This window comes from Aspergillus brasiliensis (assembly GCF_001889945.1).
Source record: "Aspergillus brasiliensis CBS 101740 unplaced genomic scaffold ASPBRscaffold_5, whole genome shotgun sequence".
In the NCBI taxonomy this organism is placed as follows: Eukaryota; Fungi; Ascomycota; class Eurotiomycetes; order Eurotiales; family Aspergillaceae; genus Aspergillus; species Aspergillus brasiliensis.
The window spans coordinates 1076230-1097469 of NW_027137446.1; the positions used below are offsets into that span (position 1 = coordinate 1076230).

The 21240-nt window shown below is 50.6% G+C and overlaps 6 protein-coding genes across 6 annotated transcripts; 3 read left to right on the forward strand and 3 right to left on the reverse strand.

The window, feature by feature from the left end:
• Positions 1-814: 814 nt before the first annotated feature.
• On the reverse strand, positions 815-1403 carry ASPBRDRAFT_549016 (uncharacterized protein). The gene has a single exon (XM_067627313.1). It carries the CDS (start codon positions 1253-1255, stop codon positions 953-955), a length of 303 nt encoding a protein of 100 aa, XP_067479912.1. The 5' UTR covers positions 1256-1403; the 3' UTR covers positions 815-952.
• Positions 1404-1596: 193 nt separating this feature from the next.
• On the reverse strand, positions 1597-2738 carry ASPBRDRAFT_74591 (uncharacterized protein; the record flags this gene model as incomplete). Its single annotated transcript, XM_067629252.1, has 3 exons — positions 1597-1758; positions 2134-2364; positions 2598-2738. 3 exons carry the CDS (start codon positions 2736-2738, stop codon positions 1687-1689), a joined length of 444 nt encoding a protein of 147 aa, XP_067479913.1. The 3' UTR covers positions 1597-1686.
• A 202-nt stretch (positions 2739-2940) lies between these two features.
• ASPBRDRAFT_54478 (casein kinase 1 family protein) lies at positions 2941-4396 on the forward strand (the record flags this gene model as incomplete). Its single annotated transcript, XM_067627239.1, has 4 exons — positions 2941-2952; positions 3010-3082; positions 3147-4167; positions 4300-4396. The coding sequence occupies 4 exons, from the start codon at positions 2941-2943 to the stop codon at positions 4394-4396; spliced, it is 1203 nt and encodes a 400-aa protein (XP_067479914.1).
• A 734-nt stretch (positions 4397-5130) lies between these two features.
• On the forward strand, positions 5131-5516 carry ASPBRDRAFT_54479 (uncharacterized protein; the record flags this gene model as incomplete). The annotated part of the gene is made up of 2 exons (XM_067627240.1): positions 5131-5268; positions 5415-5516. 2 exons carry the CDS (start codon positions 5131-5133, stop codon positions 5514-5516), a joined length of 240 nt encoding a protein of 79 aa, XP_067479915.1.
• A 1089-nt stretch (positions 5517-6605) lies between these two features.
• ASPBRDRAFT_549266 (putative cell polarity protein (Tea1)) lies at positions 6606-11465 on the reverse strand. Its single transcript, XM_067627316.1, has 5 exons — positions 10967-11465; positions 10462-10846; positions 10106-10388; positions 7257-10028; positions 6606-6843 (listed from the first exon to the last, which is right to left on the reverse strand). The coding sequence occupies exons 1-5, from the start codon at positions 11237-11239 to the stop codon at positions 6813-6815; spliced, it is 3744 nt and encodes a 1247-aa protein (XP_067479916.1). The 5' UTR covers positions 11240-11465; the 3' UTR covers positions 6606-6812.
• A 4003-nt stretch (positions 11466-15468) lies between these two features.
• On the forward strand, positions 15469-20969 carry ASPBRDRAFT_42396 (ubiquitin-binding TORC1 subunit KOG1). The gene is made up of 7 exons (XM_067624794.1): positions 15469-15705; positions 15823-16340; positions 16399-19128; positions 19204-19454; positions 19501-19834; positions 19886-20223; positions 20285-20969. The coding sequence occupies exons 2-7, from the start codon at positions 15906-15908 to the stop codon at positions 20472-20474; spliced, it is 4278 nt and encodes a 1425-aa protein (XP_067479917.1). The 5' UTR covers positions 15469-15705; positions 15823-15905; the 3' UTR covers positions 20475-20969.
• Positions 20970-21240: the final 271 nt, after the last annotated feature.

A 21240-nucleotide genomic window follows, 5' to 3' on the forward strand; every position in this document is an offset into this window, starting at 1 on the left:
ACTTCGACCATAGATTGAGGGGTACCTGACGATGCAGACAGAACAGGTGGATGCAATCTGTACCTAGTACTCCATAGTAAGTGCATACGTGGATGAACGGAGCGATTCGATCTGCAACCTGCAAACGCCAACGTTTCCTTTACGAGAGAAGCAACAACCCCCCGCAGTCGATAGCTTCAAACTCTTGGCAACAATTGGCCTGTGCAGAACCAAAATCGACAGGTAAATTCCGTTTTTGTGCAAGAAAGAACACACGGGGGGGTTTTTTTTTTGACGGGGGGTTCTGAGGAATTATTGCTATGTGGTGATTGAATTGGGATCATCGTTAGCGGTGAGACCACATTTTCCTAGACCAGGAATAGTTATTATTGCGGGATTTACCCTCAGATCAACTCCTGATTACAGCATGTAACAAGTTACTCAATTCGTTAGTGACTGACTACCTGACCACCGTCGTCATCCTGGAAGGGATCAGGTGACGCCAATGTTCTTGATCGTCAATGCTATATACAGGTGTCTCGTTATGAATCGACGTGGTACTACTTACCTGAGCTGCACGTTGATCTGGCCCAGTGGTTGTGTTGTTGTGGGAACACACACACCCCAGAAGTGGAGAGAGAGAGAGAGAGAATAAAAAGGGAAAAAGGGACGTGTTAGGTATTCTCCGATCCATCATGTCTCAGGCACTGATCGATGGTCCGATAAGGCGCGTGTTTGGGCCCCAAACAAGACCATCCCCCCAATTAACTAATTAATCGAGGGCCCCGTAAGCCCACCGTATTTAATTTACTTCACGAGGTTGCAAAATGCGGTATCCGGGGTCACCTGTTCACCGCCCGGGATCAATCGGCCATACTAGTAGGGAGGGAGACGTATCATTCCGAGGTAGATAGTTAGTCGTTATAATCAGGGTATTGATGAGATGAGGTGAGAGAGAAATTTTCTCCTTGCCTTACGACGATCGGGTTTTAAGGAGGCGAATGGTCGTACAGGGAAGGCTAATGGGGCCTACGGTGGTATTTATTCGCCTGGGGAATAAGCCTCTAGGTAATGGAGGAGAGGAGTAACTAATAGTACTACCCGGAGTAAGCATCATCTCATCATCGATTGAGGTGCTTTGGGGTCGCGCGGGTGGGAGGGAAAAAAAAGTAGCGTGAGGGAAATAATCATCCGCCACAAACCGTGTACTGACTAGGTAGCTTTGGGGGATAGTATGGGACATTGCTTTTGGGTTTAGGTTATTTTCACTTCGCATTTACCCATCTTCTTGCCACTGTCGCCAGAATTTTTCGCCGCCTAACATGGGTTTTGGGTACTTCTAGAATGTTTGAATGGATCGAAGCGGATCGTTTGCCTCATCTCTTTTCGTTTTGTTGCATTTGGGGAGGCATCTGGATGTATGAAATGGTTACATACGAGGTACATCCTGTCTGCCTTAGGCAACCAGCCGTGATAGGTGCAACCCGGATGCATCATGACCTAAATCCAATCCTGCTGGGCTGTCATTTCGGCGACCAGTGGTTAACCCTGTTCATGTAATTACTAAGAAAAGCATTAGAGACCTAAGCAAGTACAATATGGTAGCCTCAAGAGATACCCGACTCAAAATGCAGAATATTTTGTGTGCGTGTGTGGGAATCAAAGTAGGAGTATTGAAGTTGCCCAGGCTTATTGCTTCACCGACTCCTACTTCAGCCACCTCAAGGATGAATTGCAATTTTCACCCTGTTTGGGGGGCCTTGTTTTTATTCCTGGTATCTGCAATTCTTCCCGAAATGACTGGCGTTATCCTTGCCTTGTAGGACTCCAGTTATAGCCTCCTACTTGGCCAGCCGCAGGGTATTGCTTATGAAAGAAGGGACAGCCTTGCTTTGAAACAGATCGGATGTTGGCTCGTAGTCTCGTTTTAAGGTAGGAAGTAGACTAAGTAGACTTAACTACTAGTTGGTGTCAGGTAGCCTTGGATACGGTACAGCAGAGGGAATAATAAAAAATACCACATTTACGATACGCTTAGGGAGTGAAAGTTGGGAAACAAGGTGACCAAAAAGCCAGACCCAAACAGGCCAAATCAAAGCGGCCAACCAACCACCGGCGGCTGCTAAACTTATCACAGGCAGTCTTGTTACTTACTTTACTTTCCTTACCCGCCCCCTCTCTCTGTCTTTTTGAAGGCTGACCGGCTTGGCTGCTCTCTTTACTCTCCCAATTTCCCTCTCCTCTTTCCCTCTCTCTCCTCCTCCCTCCCTCCCTCTTCCCCCCTCTCAACCCACCTTCGCCATTATCAAGGCTCTGTCCTTGAGTCTGATATATCCTCTTTTTCCTTCTCTTGTTCCTCCTCATACCTCTTGTAGGTACGTTGTTCTGCTTTTCTCTACCCTCGTCTCGTCGGTGACAGCCGCTAAAAGGTCTGTCAGCTCGATCCCCTTTCTTTTTCTCTCCGCCTTCTTCGCCTTTCCGGTCGGGTCGTCACGGTCGGTTCACCCCAACAGTCGACATCACCGCTATCTCATCTCTTCCTTCCCGTTTCTAGACTCAGGTTCGTCCGCTTCTAGGCTGCAACTCTCTTTTCTCTACTCCCCAGTGCCACTATTCACTTGTTCTGTGCTCCTCCTCTTGCTTGGCTTGGTGTCTTGCTTTGTTCCCCGTCCAAGCCGCCTGCACTCAGCAGATTCGCTCTGCCAAGTGACTACGCGCCGGGATTCTCCCTGCACCTTGTCCTCTGGTGATTTTGCCATCTCTCTAGCAGCCTGCACTGCCTTCACTGCCTTCACGCTCCTCTCGCCTGCCTCTTTCACAAACTCTATTCATCCAACACATCCACACCATTAAATGCTCTCATCTTCTTCATCGATCTGTGACTAACTGGAATACCGACCTTTAGTCTGCTTAACACCTTAATCACATCACACAAGTCGACGGCGTGTCTAATCTATCAAAATGACGACTATGGTTAGTGACATGGGTGTTCTCTTCCTTCGTTAACGGCGGTGGCTAATACTTCTGCAGGATTTACGTGTCGGTAACAAATACCGTATTGGTCGGAAGATCGGAAGTGGTAGTTTCGGTGATATCTACCTGGGTGCGTGACAATATTCAGGAGGTGAGATGGGTTATTTGGAGCAGCCGACTGATTTATCATCTAGGCACCAACATCATCTCGGGCGAGGAAATCGCGATCAAGCTGGAGAGTGTCAAGGCCAAGCACCCCCAGCTCGAATATGAAGCCCGTGTCTACAAGTCTCTTGCGGGTGGTGTCGGTATTCCTTTCGTTCGCTGGTTTGGCACTGAATGTGACTACAATGCCATGGTTATCGATCTGCTTGGTCCTAGTTTGGAGGACCTGTTCAACTTCTGCAACCGCAAATTCTCGCTGAAGACCGTGCTCTTGCTGGCCGACCAGCTCATCTCTCGCATTGAGTACATTCACGCCAAGTCTTTCATCCACCGTGATATCAAGCCCGACAACTTCCTGATGGGTATCGGTAAGCGTGGAAACCAGGTCAACGTCATCGACTTTGGTTTGGCCAAGAAGTACCGTGACCCCAAGACTCATTTCCACATCCCGTACCGTGAGAACAAGAACCTCACGGGAACTGCTCGTTACGCCAGTATCAACACTCACCTGGGTGTTGAGCAGTCCCGTCGTGATGACATGGAGTCGCTCGGATACGTTATGCTTTACTTCTGCCGTGGCACCCTTCCCTGGCAAGGCCTGAAGGCTGCTACTAAGAAGCAGAAGTACGACCGTATCATGGAGAAGAAGATGACCACTCCCACTGAAGTTCTCTGCCGTGGCTTCCCCAACGAGTTCTCCATCTACTTGAACTACACTCGTTCCCTGCGCTTCGATGACAAGCCAGACTACTCCTACCTCCGCAAGATCTTCCGCGATCTGTTCGTCCGCGAGTCTTTCCAGTATGACTATGTTTTCGACTGGACCGTCTACAAGTACCAGAAGAATGCGGCCATGATCGTGGATGCCAACAAGAAGGACAAGGAGGCTGAAGACCAGCGCCGTCAGGGTGTTGCTGCTGCGGCGCCCATGGGCACCCCCGGTGCTGCCAAGCCTGGTGCCATCTCCAGCCAGCGCCGCAAGGTCATCGAACGTGGAACTCTTGACAACACGCCCGAAACCAACCGGGCCGTGGGAGGGAGTGACAGGATGTGAGTATCTGAAACCTAGGTTCCGTTGTAGGGAACCCCTTTCCTCTGCGTTTGGTGCTTTTTCTATGACCCTGTGCGTAGAGGTCGGCTTGAATCCTAGAATCTGACTAATCTCATAGTCTTCGGCGTTAGGCTGCGTTCTGCTTCCAAGGTTGCTGCTTCAGGTGCTTATGGCCCTGCCGGTAGCCGCGCGAAGCGGGACGATGGGTACGGTTCTCAGTGGTACTGATTTTGTACAGCATGGCAGTGTAGCTTGACGTTTCTTTTTCGGTTGCCGTTTTAGCTTGCTGCGTGTTGGCGCCACGCTATCTGAGGAGCCCAGGATTACCACGATACCGGCTATCTTCTGCAGCCTGCAGTGAACCTTTCGGACTTATTTCGCCTTGGGCCCCCGACTTTCTATTTTCTTTACTATTTCTCTCTCTCTGCATTCTCTGTTAGCCCGCCATCCCGTTCAAGATCGTCTTTCGGTTCCCGCCGTTTCGATCCGTCGCGTTTGTTGAGATCTTCTGCTCGTCTATCGGCTATGCTGGACCTTTCGGAACGACACCGCTCGATGAATACATCATTTGCAAACACTGGTTACGTTCACCATACACGAAAGGTCTTCGATAGCAGACTCGAAACGCTCTAATTGTGGCTATTTTACGTCTTCGCCTCCCGGTAGCGGTCGTTTCCACATGCAAATAATACTTTCACATTGAAATTTCGCATGGAGTTACGCTGCCGTCGATCGGGTTGCTGAAGATTGAAGGAGATGCAAAGTTGAAATGATTACGCTTCAAGCACAAAAAGAGATGTCTCTAACGCTGCAACTGTCGCGAGAGTCCCTCCTCATGCTTAGCGACCATTTCCTTACAATGCCCTTGCTTTTGATATTTTCCTTTCTTTCTGCTTGCATGTTTCCTATTTCAGATTGTCATACTTTTTCTTACTCTTGACGCACAAACGGGGACGAGGGGAATGAGGGGACGACTGGTGGAGAGGTTTTGGGGAGGTGCTTCTTTTTCCCACATGTCCAGGTGCTTCTGCGCTTGTCCTTGCCGACAGCAAGGACAGCCTGTAGTGCTTTGGACGGGGAGAAAGCGCGTCTCAGAATGGGTATGTGGCGACGGAAAATGGCTAGGGTCGCTTCCGGGGTGGTATTGCGTCGATTCCTGTCACTTTCATATGGTTTCCTTGTGTATCGTTTCAATTGTTAGCATCACTCATCTACATTCTGAGAGGGGGGCAGTCGGTGGGATTAGCCGAGTAAAATGTGCTTTATGCAGCACTCAACTGAGCCGCTTCCCACTGGTTTGCTACCCAATCGGGAGTTATACATCTCGCACTCTGGTACAATTACGTAGATCGCGATGTCTTCTCGACGTATTCAATTTTGGCAGTCGCCTCGATGGTCAAAGATCTGGTATGAACTAGTGAATGCTTGGTGCTGGCGTTTCCTCGCACGCCCATGGAAGCAGAATTCCTCCAAGCAGTAAGTAGTCCAATAGCAGCTTACCAGTCATCCATACCGCTTGGATACTACAGAGTCAACACAGCCACCACCTTAAGACATCATATGACCTTTCTTCTGTATTCTACCAATACTTCTATCTAATGCTATGTAACTTGACTAAAGAAAAGAAATATCACATCATAAACGATATTTAGGCATACACATTACGTAGGTCGACATCTCGTACTATACTCGTGAAGGAAGGTGCTGGAATCTTTCAGCATACTTCCAAGGCTAGGTAGGTAGCAGGGATCCTGCTCTCCCTTCCAGACCCAATGAACTTCAAAAGTTTTGTAATTACTTTGTTTTGTTGGTTGGGGGCTTACTTACCATTCCGTGCTTGGGAGGTAGTGGTGGCGAAGGACGCCAGGTATGGTATCATTCATCTAGAATCATTGTCTTACATCATGCGCGCCCATTACAATTGCTATTGGATTACGAGTTCAAGTCGTTCAGGTGGAAGAAATCAGGAATAGATTCAGACAGAGGCTTCGTTAAGTTAAAAAGTAAAACAAAGTAATGGAGTAATAGTACAGTCCAAAGTGTGAAAGGTAGAAAGATAAAGGGAAAGAAAATAGATGAAAGGAAATGAAATAAAATAAAAGGTGGATGGGGTATAAAAGGGAAACAAGAACGAAGGGGAACGTGGGGGTGTGAAAGAGCTGAATGAAAAAGTAACAAAGTTGAGGCTTATTGCAGGGTAAAGAAAGATGCTGTAGCCACTAGCCATCATTCAGGTGACTCGTGACATATACCACACATACACACACACACATACTCGCTCTCTCATCATAATCGAAGACAATCAAGTCGTGCTCAGGACATGCTTGCTGTTACATGATTCGTACCGGAGTGGCGAGGCTCGATCTTCTCCGTAGAGCTAGTCTCGTCTTCATCCAGGCGACGCCGCCACTCGGCTAGACTGTCGCTCAGCCCTGTCTCCCTGGTTGGAGTTCGATCAAAGTCGGACTGCGTACTCAACCGATAGTTACGGTTGTTGCTCTCCCACTGAGTACGCAAGGCTTCCAGTTCGTTTGCAAGCGAATCCAATGCCACTGAGTTTCGGTTGTCAGGGAAAGCGTCGTCTTGCGACACGGCGCTATCAGCCCTGGACCGACGGCCCGCGCCGATGGTGTTGCTCGAGGCGTTACTGTGGGTGCGAGAGATACCGTTGATTCCTTGGACAGGCTGTGACTGCCGACGATAATGCCCAACTGACGCCTCAACCTGATCAAGTAGCATGGTTACCTTCTGCTCAGCGTCAGACGCACGGTTCTCAAGCAAGGCATTCTCCTGCTTAAGCTGCTCCAGCTCAGAGCGGCTTTTCTCTGCTGCTGCGGCAAGTTCCTGCTTGAGGCTGGCGAGTTCGGATTGGGATTTGGTCTTGTCAGCCTCGGCGGCCGCAGTCTCCGCCCTTAGCCTGGCAATTTGACTTTCAAGGCTGGCGATTGAGGCTGCTGTATCTTCTTGAAGGTCGGAGATTGACTGTTCGAGTCTCGAGCGTTCGGCCTCCCAGTCAGCAGGAGCTTCCGAAGATTTCCCAGTCGATTCAGCAAGAGCTGTGTGTGCCGCGTCGAGCTCCGACTGCAGCTTGCCGTTCTGGGACTTGTACCGAGCAAGCTCATCCTTCATGCGCTTCAGCATCTTTTCAGTGCCCTTGACGTAGTGAACAGCCGACTGGTAGTCGTTCTCCAATTGCTCAAGCTTCTCTCTGTATGCGCGGTCGGCTTCCTGCTCGCGGGTCTCGAAAGAAGACTTCAATTCTTCGTGGGCTTTCAGGCTGGTAGAAAGTTGTTGCTCCAGCTCGCGAAGCCGACCTTGCTCAGGGGTCCCGAAACGAGAGCCAGGCGACTCAAGGGGCGAGCGTCGGCTATCGGCATAGTTAACCCCACGCTCTCCCAGGAGGTCCTTCAAGGCAGCATGCTGGACGGCCAGAGCACCGGCCTCACGCTGGTGATTCTCGAGCTGTGACTTCAAGTCTCTGTTCTCAGCAGAGTGGCTCTGGCTTTCCTTCATGGCTGTTTGCAGCTGCCTGCGGAGCTGCAACCCTTCCCTACTAGCCTGTTCCTGATACGCCTCCAGTCCGGCGATCCTCTCCTCCGCACGACGAAGTTTGTCTGCTGCTTCATCTGCAGCAGCTTGACTTGTCTTCGCCAATTGATTGGCCCTCTCTATCTGAGCCTCCAAAGCAGCCACCCGCTGATCGGACAAGGAGCGCAAGGATGCTTCGGAATCAAAGGATGACGCACGCTCAAGACCCAGCAAGAACGCGTTCTTGTGGGTTTCGGCTTCCCTCGAATGACTCTGCATGAGCTCCTCGGCATCTCGCAAGCGACGTGTGGCATTCTCCAACTCGGCTGTCCTTTCTTCGTGCTCTGAACGCAATTGCAAGAGCTTTCGTTCTAAGCCTTCACGCCGCTCACGTTCCTCATCTAGTTGCCTCTCCAGGAGTTGCGACTTCTCAGACGACGCGGTAACAGCCTCACGCAGGCCGCCGAGGTTAGCGCCGTAATCTCTGAGGCGGGAGGACGAATCCTCGAGCTTTTGCAGAAGTTCTTCCTTGTCCAAGGACAGCTGCTTGACGGCAGAGTCGGCCTCCGATCGCAACAGGCTCTCTTCCCTGAGGGATGCCTCCAACTGATGAAGCTCCGCTCTGAGACTTTCGGCCTCTAGTTTACTGTTGTGCATTTCTAGCTCAGCCAGTCGCCTCCGGGTAGCTTCACAGGTTTCTTCCGCGAGTTCACGGCCTCTTTTTTCTTGATCGAGTTCAGTGGTGATCACTTCCAACTTAGATTTGAGCTCATTCTGCGATGCGAGAGCCAAAGCTAGCCTTCGGGTTAGATCTGTGCCACGTTCCGCAGATGCATCTTCGGATTCCTGTGCATTTCCATCAGGTTGCGGGGTGCCCCTTTGACTTCCACCATGAGCGGCCAACTTGGCACGAGAATAAGCGGCTTCGTTGACAGCAACATCCCTTTGGTGCTCGACCTCTGCAACACGCTTAGATGCTATGGCTGCCTGGCGATCGACTGTGGCCTGCATTTTGGCCAGCTCTGCTCTCATCGCAAGGAAGGCTTCAATCAACGGTCGATCCTCATCCGCAAATGCATCAGCGGCACGCTCATCCACACCAACGCTGTTTGCCGGGTTGGGTGTATACCCAGCCTTCTTAGCCAACGCAAGCTCGGAAGCATACCATGCATTACGGCTTTTCACTGCTTCCAGTTCTTTGATTAGCGCTTCCTGGTGAGGAGTCAGTCTGGGCGATCGTGGTTCATCTCCAGATCTTGAATTCCTGTAACTCCTCGACTCTGTTGAACCATCAATACTAGTATGTTTGCCCAGTATGGATTCGTCGGCACTGTCCATAGAGCTGCGTTGCCGGTGCTGGCGCAAAGACCGTTGTCTAGTTGGCGCGCTGATCAGGGGAGCAGCCTCACCAGCTTCCATAGCCCTGGCGGACATTCTTGATGGCTGCTGGGTTGGCGTACGGCGACCACCCGATGCAGCACTCGAGTCTTGCATCGGTCGGGGTTCTTTTGGTGAGTCCCTGGCAGCTGGTGATTCTCGATCTCTTTCGGGCCCCATGGCTCGAGCGGTATCCACAGGGGGCCCCCCATAGGCACGATCTGTCTTGGTGGGAGTCTTGCTTCGGGGGTTCATGGCATTCTGCGGGGTGTTGCCTCTTTGACCGGGTGTTGGGGCCTGTCCAGGAGGAGGGGGCCCCGCAGGGGCTTGCGCGATCGATGCTCTGGGCAGTCGGGATCCTGGCCCAGGGCTAGGGCCAAGGTCCGCTGGCCTACCAGTAGGGCTGGTCATCATGCTCTCCCGTGACTGAGGTGGTCCGCGTCGTTGCGCCTCAGGTTGGTTCTGGGATTCCCGAGATGTCCGACCTGTCGGTTGCATTGCACGGTCTCCGCTCATCTTCCGCATCGCTTGAGTCGGGGCTCTTTCGCCAGTTGGGTTCTCAGCGGGGTAGCGAATCTTGGCGGTATCCAGGATATATGCCATGCTGAGTTCGACGGGGTCCCTTGGTGCAGAGCTGGGCTCACCAGCCAGAACAATGATTTGTTTTCCGAATGCAGTCATGCTGTGGCCAGACCTTGGAGAAGGTGCAGGCCCCATGTTCTGGAAAGAATACCACCGTCGTGTGGTGATGCGGAACGCGGCCAAATCCCCTAGGTCAATACCTTCGTCCGTCCGTCCTCCGAATATATACATAACATCATTGACAAGAGCTGCAGCGTGTCCTTCACGGGGAGTTGGAATGAAGCCAACGCAATCCAATTGAGACCAAGTGTTGGCACGGGGATCGTAAGACCAGACATCGTTGAACCATTGCATACCATTCGTTCCTCCAAACCTACAGCAGGGTCAGACGCGTCGGGTGGATAACTCACAGGGCCAAGAGCACACAGACGAAGAGGGGTAGACACTTACAGATATAACTTGTCATTGAAGCTCACCATTGAATGATTAGTTCTGGCGGGGGGAATCTGACCAGGCGGAGGGCCGCCTTCGTGGCTATTCCGAATAAGGAATTCCCACTTGTTCCCAGGATTCTGAAGCTGGTTCAAGTCGAAAGAAACCAAGTCGTTGAAGAAATAGCCTTCGACCTGTCCACCAAAAACATAGAGTCTAGACCCAAGGATGTTGAGAGTGTGGCCGTAACGCCCGGCGGGTCGAGGACCTGGGGGTATGGATCGGGACCATTGGCGAGAAGCTGCAACCCAGGCGTGTTAGAATGTGAACTCTCCAAAGTCTCGAGTGAATGAGACTATTGCATGCATACGTACATGTGTTCAAGAGATAGAGCGTGTCGTCCAAGGTGTCGGTTTCATCCACCTTAGTATCGCCTCCAAATACGATGAAGGCGTTACCGACCAGCAAGCTGGCGTGGCCGACTCGCGGGCCTGGCCCTTCGGAGACAGTGGCGATGGGGAAACAGGACAAGTTACCGCCGCTGTTTTCCATCATCCACAAATCTCCCTTGACCGTCGATCCATCTATTAGCCCACCCATCATGTAGATATCACCCTCCTTCGATGCCACCGAATTTATGGCTGCTCCATAGCGAGGGAATGGATTTGTCTGGGCGGAGGTAAAGTTCACGCGTCGTTGCGACCATGGATACAATGATGCACCGGGGCTACCGTTCGGGGAGTTACTTGGCGCCGCCTGCTGTGATCGTTGGCTCTGCATATAATCAGCCAAGGCTCGGAAAGCGAGGAGCACCCATCGCAAGCAGAACAGGAGACGCAATGTTGAGCATCACAATGGGAGAGAATCTGGGAAACCAACCTGCGACTCGGATTCGGCTCTCTGGCGCATCCGCGGGTGATCGGGGCTGTTCGTGCCGTTTAACGAGTTCAACGAGTTATTGTAGCTACTACTGGGCGTCGGCGTCTGGGAAAGTGATCCCTCCCGTTCTTTGGCACCGCTGGGCGCAGCGGCTGGTGGGTTTGGGTTTGGGTTTTGGTTTGCCGGTGACCCTTCTGAAGTATGAACATTTCTGGACGCCGGGGGTAAGCCAGAGCCCTGCTGGTGTTTCTTCGATTTAAAGAGGAATGCCATCGTTAAGGTTGAGTCGTAAACGGTCGTCTCAAGCACAAAGCAGCGGAGCAACGGCGGAGGTGTAATAAGGAACTGGGGGATTCCACCACCAGCTGCACCAGGTCACCTGTACCAACAGAGTTCCAATTGCGATGAAATTAGGGTATAATATGGGTTGAAACAAGAGAAGATACCACTAGAGACCGGCAAGAGGATAGCCCAAGGGCGCCGAGTTGTCGAACGTTTTGAAGGAGCGAACGGCGGGAGAAATGAATCGGAATCGAAAGCAGAGTAACAACAGTAGGGACCGGCGTTCGTTCCTGACGATGCTAGAAAGAGCAGTTAAATGCACCCCATTCAAATCAACCCTCTCTTGAAGCCGCTCAACGTATCGATTCGAAGACTGCGAATGTTGTCCTGTCCTTTAATTCCGAGATATCCTCATTGAAATCCGATCGCGACACTGACAAAGCATGGAGAGGGGTGGGAATATAGAAAAATCACAAGAAAGCAGACAGGGGTGGATAACAGCCAACGGAACGGAACGACTGCGACTGAGGACAAGCAAAGAAGGCCGACGGAAAAGTGGACAACAGGGCACCCAAAGACGAGAAGAACAAGAACAAGGAAAGAGAGAGAAAAGGATGAAGGTGCGCAAGCAGCAAGATGGGGCTCTGAACCTGGATAATTGGAGGAGGAGAGGAGAGGGAGGGAGACGAGAAGAATGAAAGACTCCGGCGTTTCACACTTTCTGGCCAGCCAGCATTAGATAATTATCCACTGGGCTTCTGGCAGCATTTAGTTTAGGGGGGAGAACAGAAGAAGAGCGAAAAGACGGATGGGGATGCGGACCTGCCAGGGCGACACCGCCTCATCGCCGTTCTCCAAGGCAGCTTCTGCTTACTTTTCCGTCTTGTGGGAAAGTTAATCTCTTTTCCCTCCCTGTCAACAACCCCAAAGAAAAAGAAAGAAGGGGAAAAAAGTAAATAAAGGTTCAATCCAGTCCTCCCACGAGGCGTTTCCATTCCCCAGACGGTGGTGGTGGTACATCCACCTCCCATACCTCACTCTTTCGTAGTTACATTCCCACCTCTCCCACCCTCCCCCAACTACCTTACAACCTCCCTCATCAATTCCATCCTCATTCTAGTATTGAATAGCACAGATAGCTGTAACTAGTTTGTGGTTCTTCGTTCCCCATGTCTAACTGCTAATTTCCATCAAATCCCGATAGATTTTCTATCGGAATCTCATTGACTTCGCTAACAACCCAAAGTTTGGTCGATCGGCCTTCAAAATAAGCAATACAATCGCAACTGCCGGCAGGCATCTGTTGTTGGTCCAGCCGGCTTGTCGCTCCACATCGCAATCAATCCTCTACTCATTCCTCGATGCATGGACGATATATGAGATTTGAAGAGAGGGATGTTTAACAGAGGCTCGGTCGTCTCGAGGGAAAAGAGGTATCCTCCATTGCAAGCCAGTAATTGCAATCATACAATGTGAGTGGATGTGGGTGAGCCACTGATCATGCAGGAACCACCGCAAGAGGTTGGTTGGTTCCCTTGTGGCTCCCGAGCCACATCAGCGACACCCCGAACATTCCACCTGGCAAACGAAACTCATCGGCTGGGCAATGTACGAAGCACCGCAGAAGAAGTTTCTTAAATTATGATTAGTCCGACGATGATATCACATTGGCCACGATCTAACCATCCCTTGCCGATTCAGGACCATCGTCGATGCAGGAACAAGACATACTTATTACATTAGGGACAGTAACAACACCGTCCATCCTGCGGGCGGCGCGCTTGGAGAAGAATACCGTTCTACACATGGCCTGACCAGCCATCGCAAAGCTTACTATTCATGGCTCCATATACTCCATATGCCTTTGGTCTCTGCCTTCAGACATCCGGCACCAGCCGGACGTAGATGCCTCATATAGTATCAGACAGAGGGTGGCTCCGTGTCCCAGACAGGCAGACATAAGGTCGAGTTTAGACTGAACGATGCGCGAGGGACATGAACTTTATTTAGTATGCAGAATTGCAGATAGCAACGATTTCCATAGTCCCATCCCTTTGTTGTTAGGAGATCTCAACTAGAACCCGAATCGTTGCAAAGCAAACTCCCTAGTCGACAAGGTACTGGCTACGTCACAAGTAAAGCCATAGAAGGAAAAGTTCCCGAATTGAAGTAGTATCTTTGTCTACTGTCGGTGATGCCTCGGATAGGTGAGCTTCCGTTGGAGTGGGAAAAGAGCAAGCGCCATGGTGAAAGTTGAATGTGTCGCTTTGATTGGCGACCACCATTATTCAGGGATTATGAATCAGGTCGGCTCAAACTCCTCCACCTTCTAATTCTGGAGGGGAGTTGATCAACGGTAGACTACCTACCGAAGCTGACTGGCTGGGGAAATACGGTGTAAAGTCCGGATGGGTTAGCGCTGGGGGAGGGCCAGGCTTACAGACAGCAGACTACTACAGAGTACAGTTAGCTCCGCCCGTAGCGAGGCTGCTCCTAGTTACAAAATAGCTCGGGACGCTGCCAGAAAACGAAAACCACGAGATTGGGCAGGGCGGAACCAGGGGTTGAACCGTCCCAATTCCTAACTAAGGAGAACCACTTGGATCAAGCAGAGATCACATTGGTCACGGCAAAAGGGGCTGGTCCGCATTATCTGGCCCATCATTCCCACGTCAGGCGAACTAATTTCTGGATTCCAGACAACGGTCGGTTCGATCGATATCTACATACTCTGTGTGGTTTAGTCCAGTAACCACCGGGACCATGGGAACCGCCAGAGAATCAGAGATACATACGGAGTAGAATTCTCAGGCCACTGGGCATGGGGCGCTGAATGGCTGGCCCCCTTTCAACCCTGCTATCTAGACTACTACTATAGTACGTAGTAAGGGACGTAGAAAGTACTACTACGGAGTACCTGTCAGTACTACCTAGCAGGATGCCACTACCCTTCCTGTCGCATCTTGCAATGCTAAATTTCTCATTTGGTTTCGTTCGAGGCGGCAGTGGCGCATCGTGATCTGGGCGCTGACGGGTGTTTTATTTCATTTTACTTTTTTTTTTTACTTTTCGATGTCCCGTGATGGTGTGCTGCCTTTCTTTCCCCTTCAACTTTGCAAGCCACTCATAAGCCATCACCCGTATCGGATTCCCTAACTTGACCACCAATGAGGTTGGCTCATACCCATGGGTGAACATGGCCCAACCTGCAGGGCTTGCAGTAGCCCCATCCTTACCACTTTAATTAGAGCGCACTTGGGGTGCAAAGAAAGTCGGCTGGATTGGAAGCTGCGTCCTTCCGAAGATACCTAGTTGCTTTTCATAAGTTCTTAGTCGGATGGGTGCATCACGTCTAGTCTTTTAGTATGGGCATACATCCTACAGACATGGGCAGACTGTTTCAGAAACAAAACATGATCTGACGGCCTCTGATCGCCGTTTAGCCTACCCGTCTCGGTCCCTTGTCTCTGTTCTCTCCCCCACGCCTCCTTACTACTCCGTATGTACGGAATACTACTGTAGCAGGGTCGCGAAAATATATTGCTACTGTACGAAGTGAATACTAGTACTCCGTAGTGTGAAGAGACAAAAGGCATGACTACAGATCATAGAGACTCTTTTTTCTACACTTCATAGAATATCAATCAGATGTCCTTGTATTACATTATAGAATACCTAGTTGCATTTTCATTATTTTATTGAAGAATAAGAAAGTTAATCAAAACGTTCTGATAGAGTGTGAACCGTGTCAGTGTCTCTCCTGAACTCCCTGATATAGTAATAGCCTGGGTGGTCTGGGGCTAGGAGGAAACACTGTGGGTAGTCAAAGTAGTTAAAATGATACTGATCTAGTCCAAACTAGGTACCTATGAACACCGGAGTTCTTATCCATGCACAGAGCTGAGAACGCTTAGTCAACTTGCTAGACATGTGACTTGTGAACTCTGTAGTAGTTAGCTTCCAGGTACAATGGCAATGAAGATTAAATGTGCAAGTAGACAAATATACGGACAGATTAACTGAAAATCCCCGTCAAGAACATCCTGCACAAAGAAGAGTAGTAACTACTTACTATGTAAACCAACCGCTCGGCAGGAATATCGTCATCCATGGGAGCTGCCTAATCCAGTTAAGCGCAGGCGTTGGATATGCTCCGGGGACAACGATGTTCCGTCCAGGCCATGCCAAGAGGATCCCGGCCAGAGCTCATGGTTCTCGCCGAACCAACATCGTCAACCAAGTCCCCCGCTTCTTTGGAAGGGAGTGTCAGCAGTTCCAACGTCCTGGGGAGACCGAATCGCCTGGTGTCTGAGTTCTTCTTGATTCCCTGAACGTGGCAGAGCTTCCTTGCCACAGGGCGTCCTTCCAACTGCTGGCTGCTGACTGCTGACCCTCCGGATTGGGTATGAGAATCGCCTTGGTTCCAGTGCATGCACTGTGACATGAGTATTGATAAGGTAAGGACTTGCTCACACGCGCATCTGCCTTGCAGTCAACGCTTTCGTAACACAGACCCTACGCATGGGTTATTCTTCATTGTCATTGATTATATGCTAACTCCTCGGCATGTTCAGGTCCCGGCCTGCTTTATCCTCGTTACTTCGTGCTGCATGATGACCTTCGATATATAACAGACCCTGATTGACCAGAATTCAGCATGGAGGACACAATTCAGCAGTCTTCGCATCCCGAACCGCGGAAGAGTCATCACAAGTCTGTTCGGGTTGCCTTTGGACCAGATCTAGAAACACACATCCCCCCGCGTGACATATCCCCCGCCCCTGTGCCAGGACATCACCGATCATTCACTACCGTGGAGCACAAGCAGCCTCCCGTCATCATTCCCGAACGGCCGACCAGCTCATCTGCAGGCGAAACCCCGATAATCATCGAGAACAATGGCCGACTGGCTTCGGATCGATCGTCGGATTCTGGCAGACCGATTGCGACCCTGAAAAGGGCCCGCAGCGACTATGGGCCTAGAGTGGGGCTCGACAAAGCCATTGCCGGGGATGAGGAAGAGGACATTGCCATGAGACATGGATGGCAAGAGGAATATACCTCGAGCGAGTACCTGAAAGTCCTGCACTCGGTAAGCAGATGCACCGGAGAGCCAAGGCTTCCTACCCGGACGAATCTGACTATCCTAGAATTTCTACATGTATTTCACAGAGAAGCGCCACGAAACGAACGGCATTCCCAGGGATCCGGTCGGAAGCTGGCCCAGTCAAGACTGGCGCATGAAGGACCGCCTGAAAACCGTCTCTGCTGCGCTAGCCATCTGCTTGAATATCGGCGTCGACCCGCCCGATGTGGTCAAGACGAACCCGACAGCCAAGTTGGAATGCTGGGTCGATCCCACATCCACTACTGGCGGTGGTCACAACAAGATCATGGAACAGATCGGAAAGAAACTACAGGAGCAATATGAGACTCTTAGCTTAAGAACTAGGTACAAGCAATATCTTGACCCCTCTGTCGATGAGACGAAGAAGTTTTGCATCTCTCTGCGCCGTAACGCCAAAGACGAGCGAGTGCTGTTTCACTATAACGGCCATGGTGTTCCTCTCCCTACTCAGTCGGGTGAGATTTGGGTCTTCAACAAGAACTATACTCAGTACATTCCGGTATCCCTCTACGACTTGCAGTCCTGGCTTGCAGGACCAAGTCTGTTCGTCTTCGATGTGTCGCATGCAGGGAATATTGTACAAAACTTTCACACCTTTGTCGAGAAACATGAGAAGGAAAACGCTGAGGCGAAGAAGCGGGATCCAAATGCCATCATTCAAAACTATGGGGATTGTATCATCCTCGCAGCCTGTCAGAAGACAGAGTCGCTCCCCACTAACCCCGATCTCCCAGCAGATATTTTCACTTGTTGCTTGACAACGCCTATTGAGATTGCCCTGCGCTTCTTCATCCTCCAAAACCCCCTGCAGACGAATATCTCGATCGACGAGTTTAGAGTGCCAGGCCGCTTACAGGACCGGAGAAGCCCATTAGGGGAGCTGAACTGGATCTTCACTGCCATCACGGACACTATCGCCTGGAACACCTTGCCACGGGCGCTGTTCAAGAAGCTCTTCCGCCAAGATCTCATGGTCGCTGCTCTGTTTAGAAATTTTCTGCTCGCCGAGCGTATCATGCGCACATACAAGTGTCATCCGATTTCATCTCCTGAGCTTCCAGAAACCCACCATCACCCGCTGTGGAAGAGCTGGGACTTGGCGGTCGAAATGGTTTTGTCACAATTACCGGCTCTGATTGACCACGAAGAGGGTCGCAGGCAATACGAGTATCAGCATTCAACCTTCTTTGCTGAGCAGCTTACAGCTTTCGAGGTTTACTTGTCGTCAGGCCCAACGGAAAAGAATCCCCCGGATCAGCTTCCGATCGTGCTACAGGTCCTTCTCAGTCAAGCACATAGACTTAGGGCGTTGATATTGCTTAGCAAGTTCCTGGACCTAGGACCTTGGGCTGTCCATCTGGCTCTAAGCATCGGGATATTTCCATATGTCGTAAAGCTTCTGCAGTCCGCAGCCCAAGAATTGAAGCCCGTGATGGTCTTTATCTGGGCAAGGATTATGGCCGTTGATCATACAGTCCAAAACGATCTGCTGAAGGACAACGGAATCCATTACTTCATCTCCATCCTCAACCCTTCCTCGCCAATTCCTGTGGGCAATGCTAGCGAACATCGAGCGATGTGTGCGTTCATCGTCTCGATCTTCTGCAAGAATTACCCTCAAGGACAGAATGTTTGTCTTTCTGCTGAGCTCTTTGACTCCTGCCTCAAGCACCTTATGGATGTCGAAAACCCTCTATTGCGGCAATGGTCTTGTCTCTGTATTAGCATGCTGTGGTCTGACTTCCCCGAAGCTAAGTGGATGGGAATCCGTTGCGCTGCGCCTGCAAGACTTTGCGAGCTTAATTTCGATCCGGTTCCAGAGGTCCGAGCTGCTATGCTCCATGCAGTAACGACGTTCTTGGGTATCCCTGATTTGACAGACCAGGTTGCCCAAATTGAAGAGTCTCTGGCTATGACGGTGCTGCCTATGGCATCAGATGGCAGTGTGCTGGTGCGAAAAGAACTCTTGGTCTTTTTCTCCACGTTCGTGAGGCGCTACCAGAACAAATTCCTCGTTGCTGCCTACGAGGAATTCCAGGACGAGAAGCAGAACCTCCTGCTGAAACTGGGACAAGATGGTACTCGGAGTCTTTCCTTAGAGGATGTGCCAAATATCTCCGCGAATGGCTCCACAGATCCCAATCACCGGTCACAAATACTGTCCCGCAACACGACTTTTGGCACTATTTGGAAGCAACTACTTATCCTTTCTGTTGATCCTCACCCCGACATTGCTCAGGATGCGGCCATGGTGGTCGATTATATTCACATCTGTCTCTTACAATCTCCTATGGCGACGCTAACCAACAAGATTCGCAATGAGATTCTGGATCTCTCTAATCGCGTATCTCAGAAGTTCCAGGTCCGAGAAAGGCCAGAGTCCAAAAAGACTGCCCCACCACCGACTCCCCCTTCAGCTGCACCGCCGAAACAAGAAGGCTACCTCTCACTGAGCCTAAAACGAACGGCGAGTGTTGCTGCGTCGCTTAAAAACTTGGCCTTCGGCAATTCATCCCCGGCCGAGGGCCAGTCGCAGCAATCGTCAACAGCCCCGAAGAGCCGAGTGCCCATGACACCGAGAGGACGAGCCCCTCCTGAATGGACGCGACCCCCCGAGGTCAACGACCAAGTCGCTCCCGCGACTGCGTATCACCAGGCCCCAACCCCTACTTCACGAGGCTTTGAACCCAGAGACCCCACTGCTGTCCCGACGATTCCCTTGATGAGCAGATTCCTAGATTGGTCCACAGAGGTAATCCCAGAACTCCTTGATGCAATAAGCGCGGAAACCCAGATTGAGTATGAGCAACTTCTTACCCGTATCCAGTACTTCCGGGAACCCCAGATGAAACCCAATGAGCCCGATGAGCCCGGTAGCGCGGATTACAACGAACGCCTTTGGAGACGGAGCCGCAACGAGAAGATCATTTCGGAAACCCAGCCCCTAAAGGGAGTAGCCGGCAGCAGCCGATGGGATAACTCCTTGTCTCTTTTGTCTAACAGCAGTCAGCCCTTGAAGATGTGCTTTCACCAATTTGAGGATCACCTCGCAGTTGCGGACGATAGGGATACAATTGCGTATGTGCTTAGGATCAGCCGTGTTTTCTGTGCTAACAGCAAGTAGGATATGGGACTGGCAGAGCCATAAACGTCTCAACCGCTTTTCTAATGGCAACCCAGCAGGCTCGAAGATCAACGAAGTGCGGTATATCAACGAAGATGACCAAGCACTATTGATGACGGGGTCCTCCGATGGCGTCTTGAAAGTGTTTAGGAACTATGAGTCCGCTAAAGGCGTTGAGATTGTCACGTCTTTCAGGGCCCTGCCGGAACTGATTCCCAGTAACCGGAATGCTGGCCTGGTTCTTGACTGGCAGCAGGGTCAGGGCAAAGCATTGGTCGCAGGAGACGTCAAGGTTATTCGGGTGTGGAATGCAGCCACCGAAGTGTGCACTAACGTAAGTTTCCACATCTTGAGCATGGGGACACTCTTGCTGATTGTTGTATAGGATATTCCCGCAAGGTCCGGCTCTTGTATCACTTCCTTGACGTCCGATCAGGTCGCAGGAAATATTTTCGTGGCAGGATTTGGCGACGGCGCTGTTCGAGTATTTGATCAGCGTCTCAAGCCGACAACCTCCATGGTCAAAGTCTGGCGCGAGCACAAGCAGTGGATTACAAATGTCCATATGCAGCGCGGTGGTTTGAGAGAACTGGTGTCTGGTAGTCGAAATGGCGAGATTCGGCTGTGGGATCTTCGAATGGACACGCCCTTCTCGACGTTCTCAGCGACTAGGGATACGCTTCGCACATTGAGTGTGCATGAACACGCCCCTGTGTTCATGGTGTACGTGCACCTTACCACACCAGATATGTCTAAGTCTAAATTGCTAATGTGTATGAAACAGTGGTACCAACCGGCACGAAGTCAAGACGTTCAACGTCAATGGCACATATCTATCCACCTTTGAGCCCTACTCGAGCTTCCTCCACCACAACCGCTCTTCCCCGATCGCCAGCACGGCCTTCCACCCTCACCGTACTCTGCTGGCATGTGCTGCCCTCAACGACAACCACATCAACCTTGTGAACTGCTAGTTCAACCTTCTTCCTTTCTCCCTTCATGGCCATTCCATCCCACACTTATACCACTCCTAGCAAATTTCGGCGCCTGGTATTCTCGTCCTTCCGGGCAATGTTCGATTCGAACTGTTTTCCTTCTGATCTTCAACCTAACACCCTTTTAATGGCAATCATGAAGCATCACTTTCTGGCGTAGGTCGGCTAGCTTTCTGCGTTGGCGCTAGGAAATTCTTTCTCTTCCTTTCCCGTCATGTGGTCTCTTTTCTTTTCTGTTCTTATCTTGTCTTCCCACCTTGACCGTGTCGCTTGTATATGGATGGACATAGCTGTGCAGGCAGACCCAGGGTTATAATTGTCAGTCTATACCCAGAGTTGTGTGAAGAATGATCTGTAAGATTGTAGATAGTATGAAGTAGATAAGTGACCAGTCTTGATATGTTAGGTATGAACTTTGACCAGTTATAGCAACAAACTGCCCTTGGTTTATATCATTTATATCGTATAGTGGGCCCGTGACATATGTTATTGAAGATATCTAAATATAGTTCACGGCTTATAAAAATATTTTAGAATTGTAAAAAAATATTATAGATAGTATAAATATTAATATATAATACGATATCCAATCGGGCCCCTGTTGATATACTGGTTTCTGGTTTTATACCAGACTCGGATAGACTGGAGATATATTTATGTGCATATCACCGTTAAAAGCAACCAAATACATATATAATAGTAATGGTATAGTACACTTGCAGTTTCCTTTCCCCCACACCAAACA

What these genes read in the sequence shown, in the direction of transcription:
- ASPBRDRAFT_549016 (XM_067627313.1), bottom strand. Translation starts at nt 1,255, where the DNA reads ATGCGAAGTGAAAATAACCTAAACCCAAAAGCAATGTCCCATACTATC.
- ASPBRDRAFT_42396 (XM_067624794.1), top strand. Translation starts at nt 15,906, where the DNA reads ATGGAGGACACAATTCAGCAGTCTTCGCATCCCGAACCGCGGAAGAGT. An exon ending in GACGATAGGGATACAATTGC is followed by an intron (nt 19,455 to 19,500) that starts GTATGTGCTTAG and finishes AACAGCAAGTAG; the next exon opens with GATATGGGACTGGCAGAGCC. An exon ending in CCACCGAAGTGTGCACTAAC is followed by an intron (nt 19,835 to 19,885) that starts GTAAGTTTCCAC and finishes ATTGTTGTATAG; the next exon opens with GATATTCCCGCAAGGTCCGG.
- ASPBRDRAFT_549266 (XM_067627316.1), bottom strand. Translation starts at nt 11,239, where the DNA reads ATGGCATTCCTCTTTAAATCGAAGAAACACCAGCAGGGCTCTGGCTTA. An exon ending in GAGCCGAATCCGAGTCGCAG is followed by an intron (nt 10,847 to 10,966) that starts GTTGGTTTCCCA and finishes CAACGATCACAG; the next exon opens with CAGGCGGCGCCAAGTAACTC. An exon ending in GCTCTATCTCTTGAACACAT is followed by an intron (nt 10,389 to 10,461) that starts GTACGTATGCAT and finishes CCTGGGTTGCAG; the next exon opens with CTTCTCGCCAATGGTCCCGA.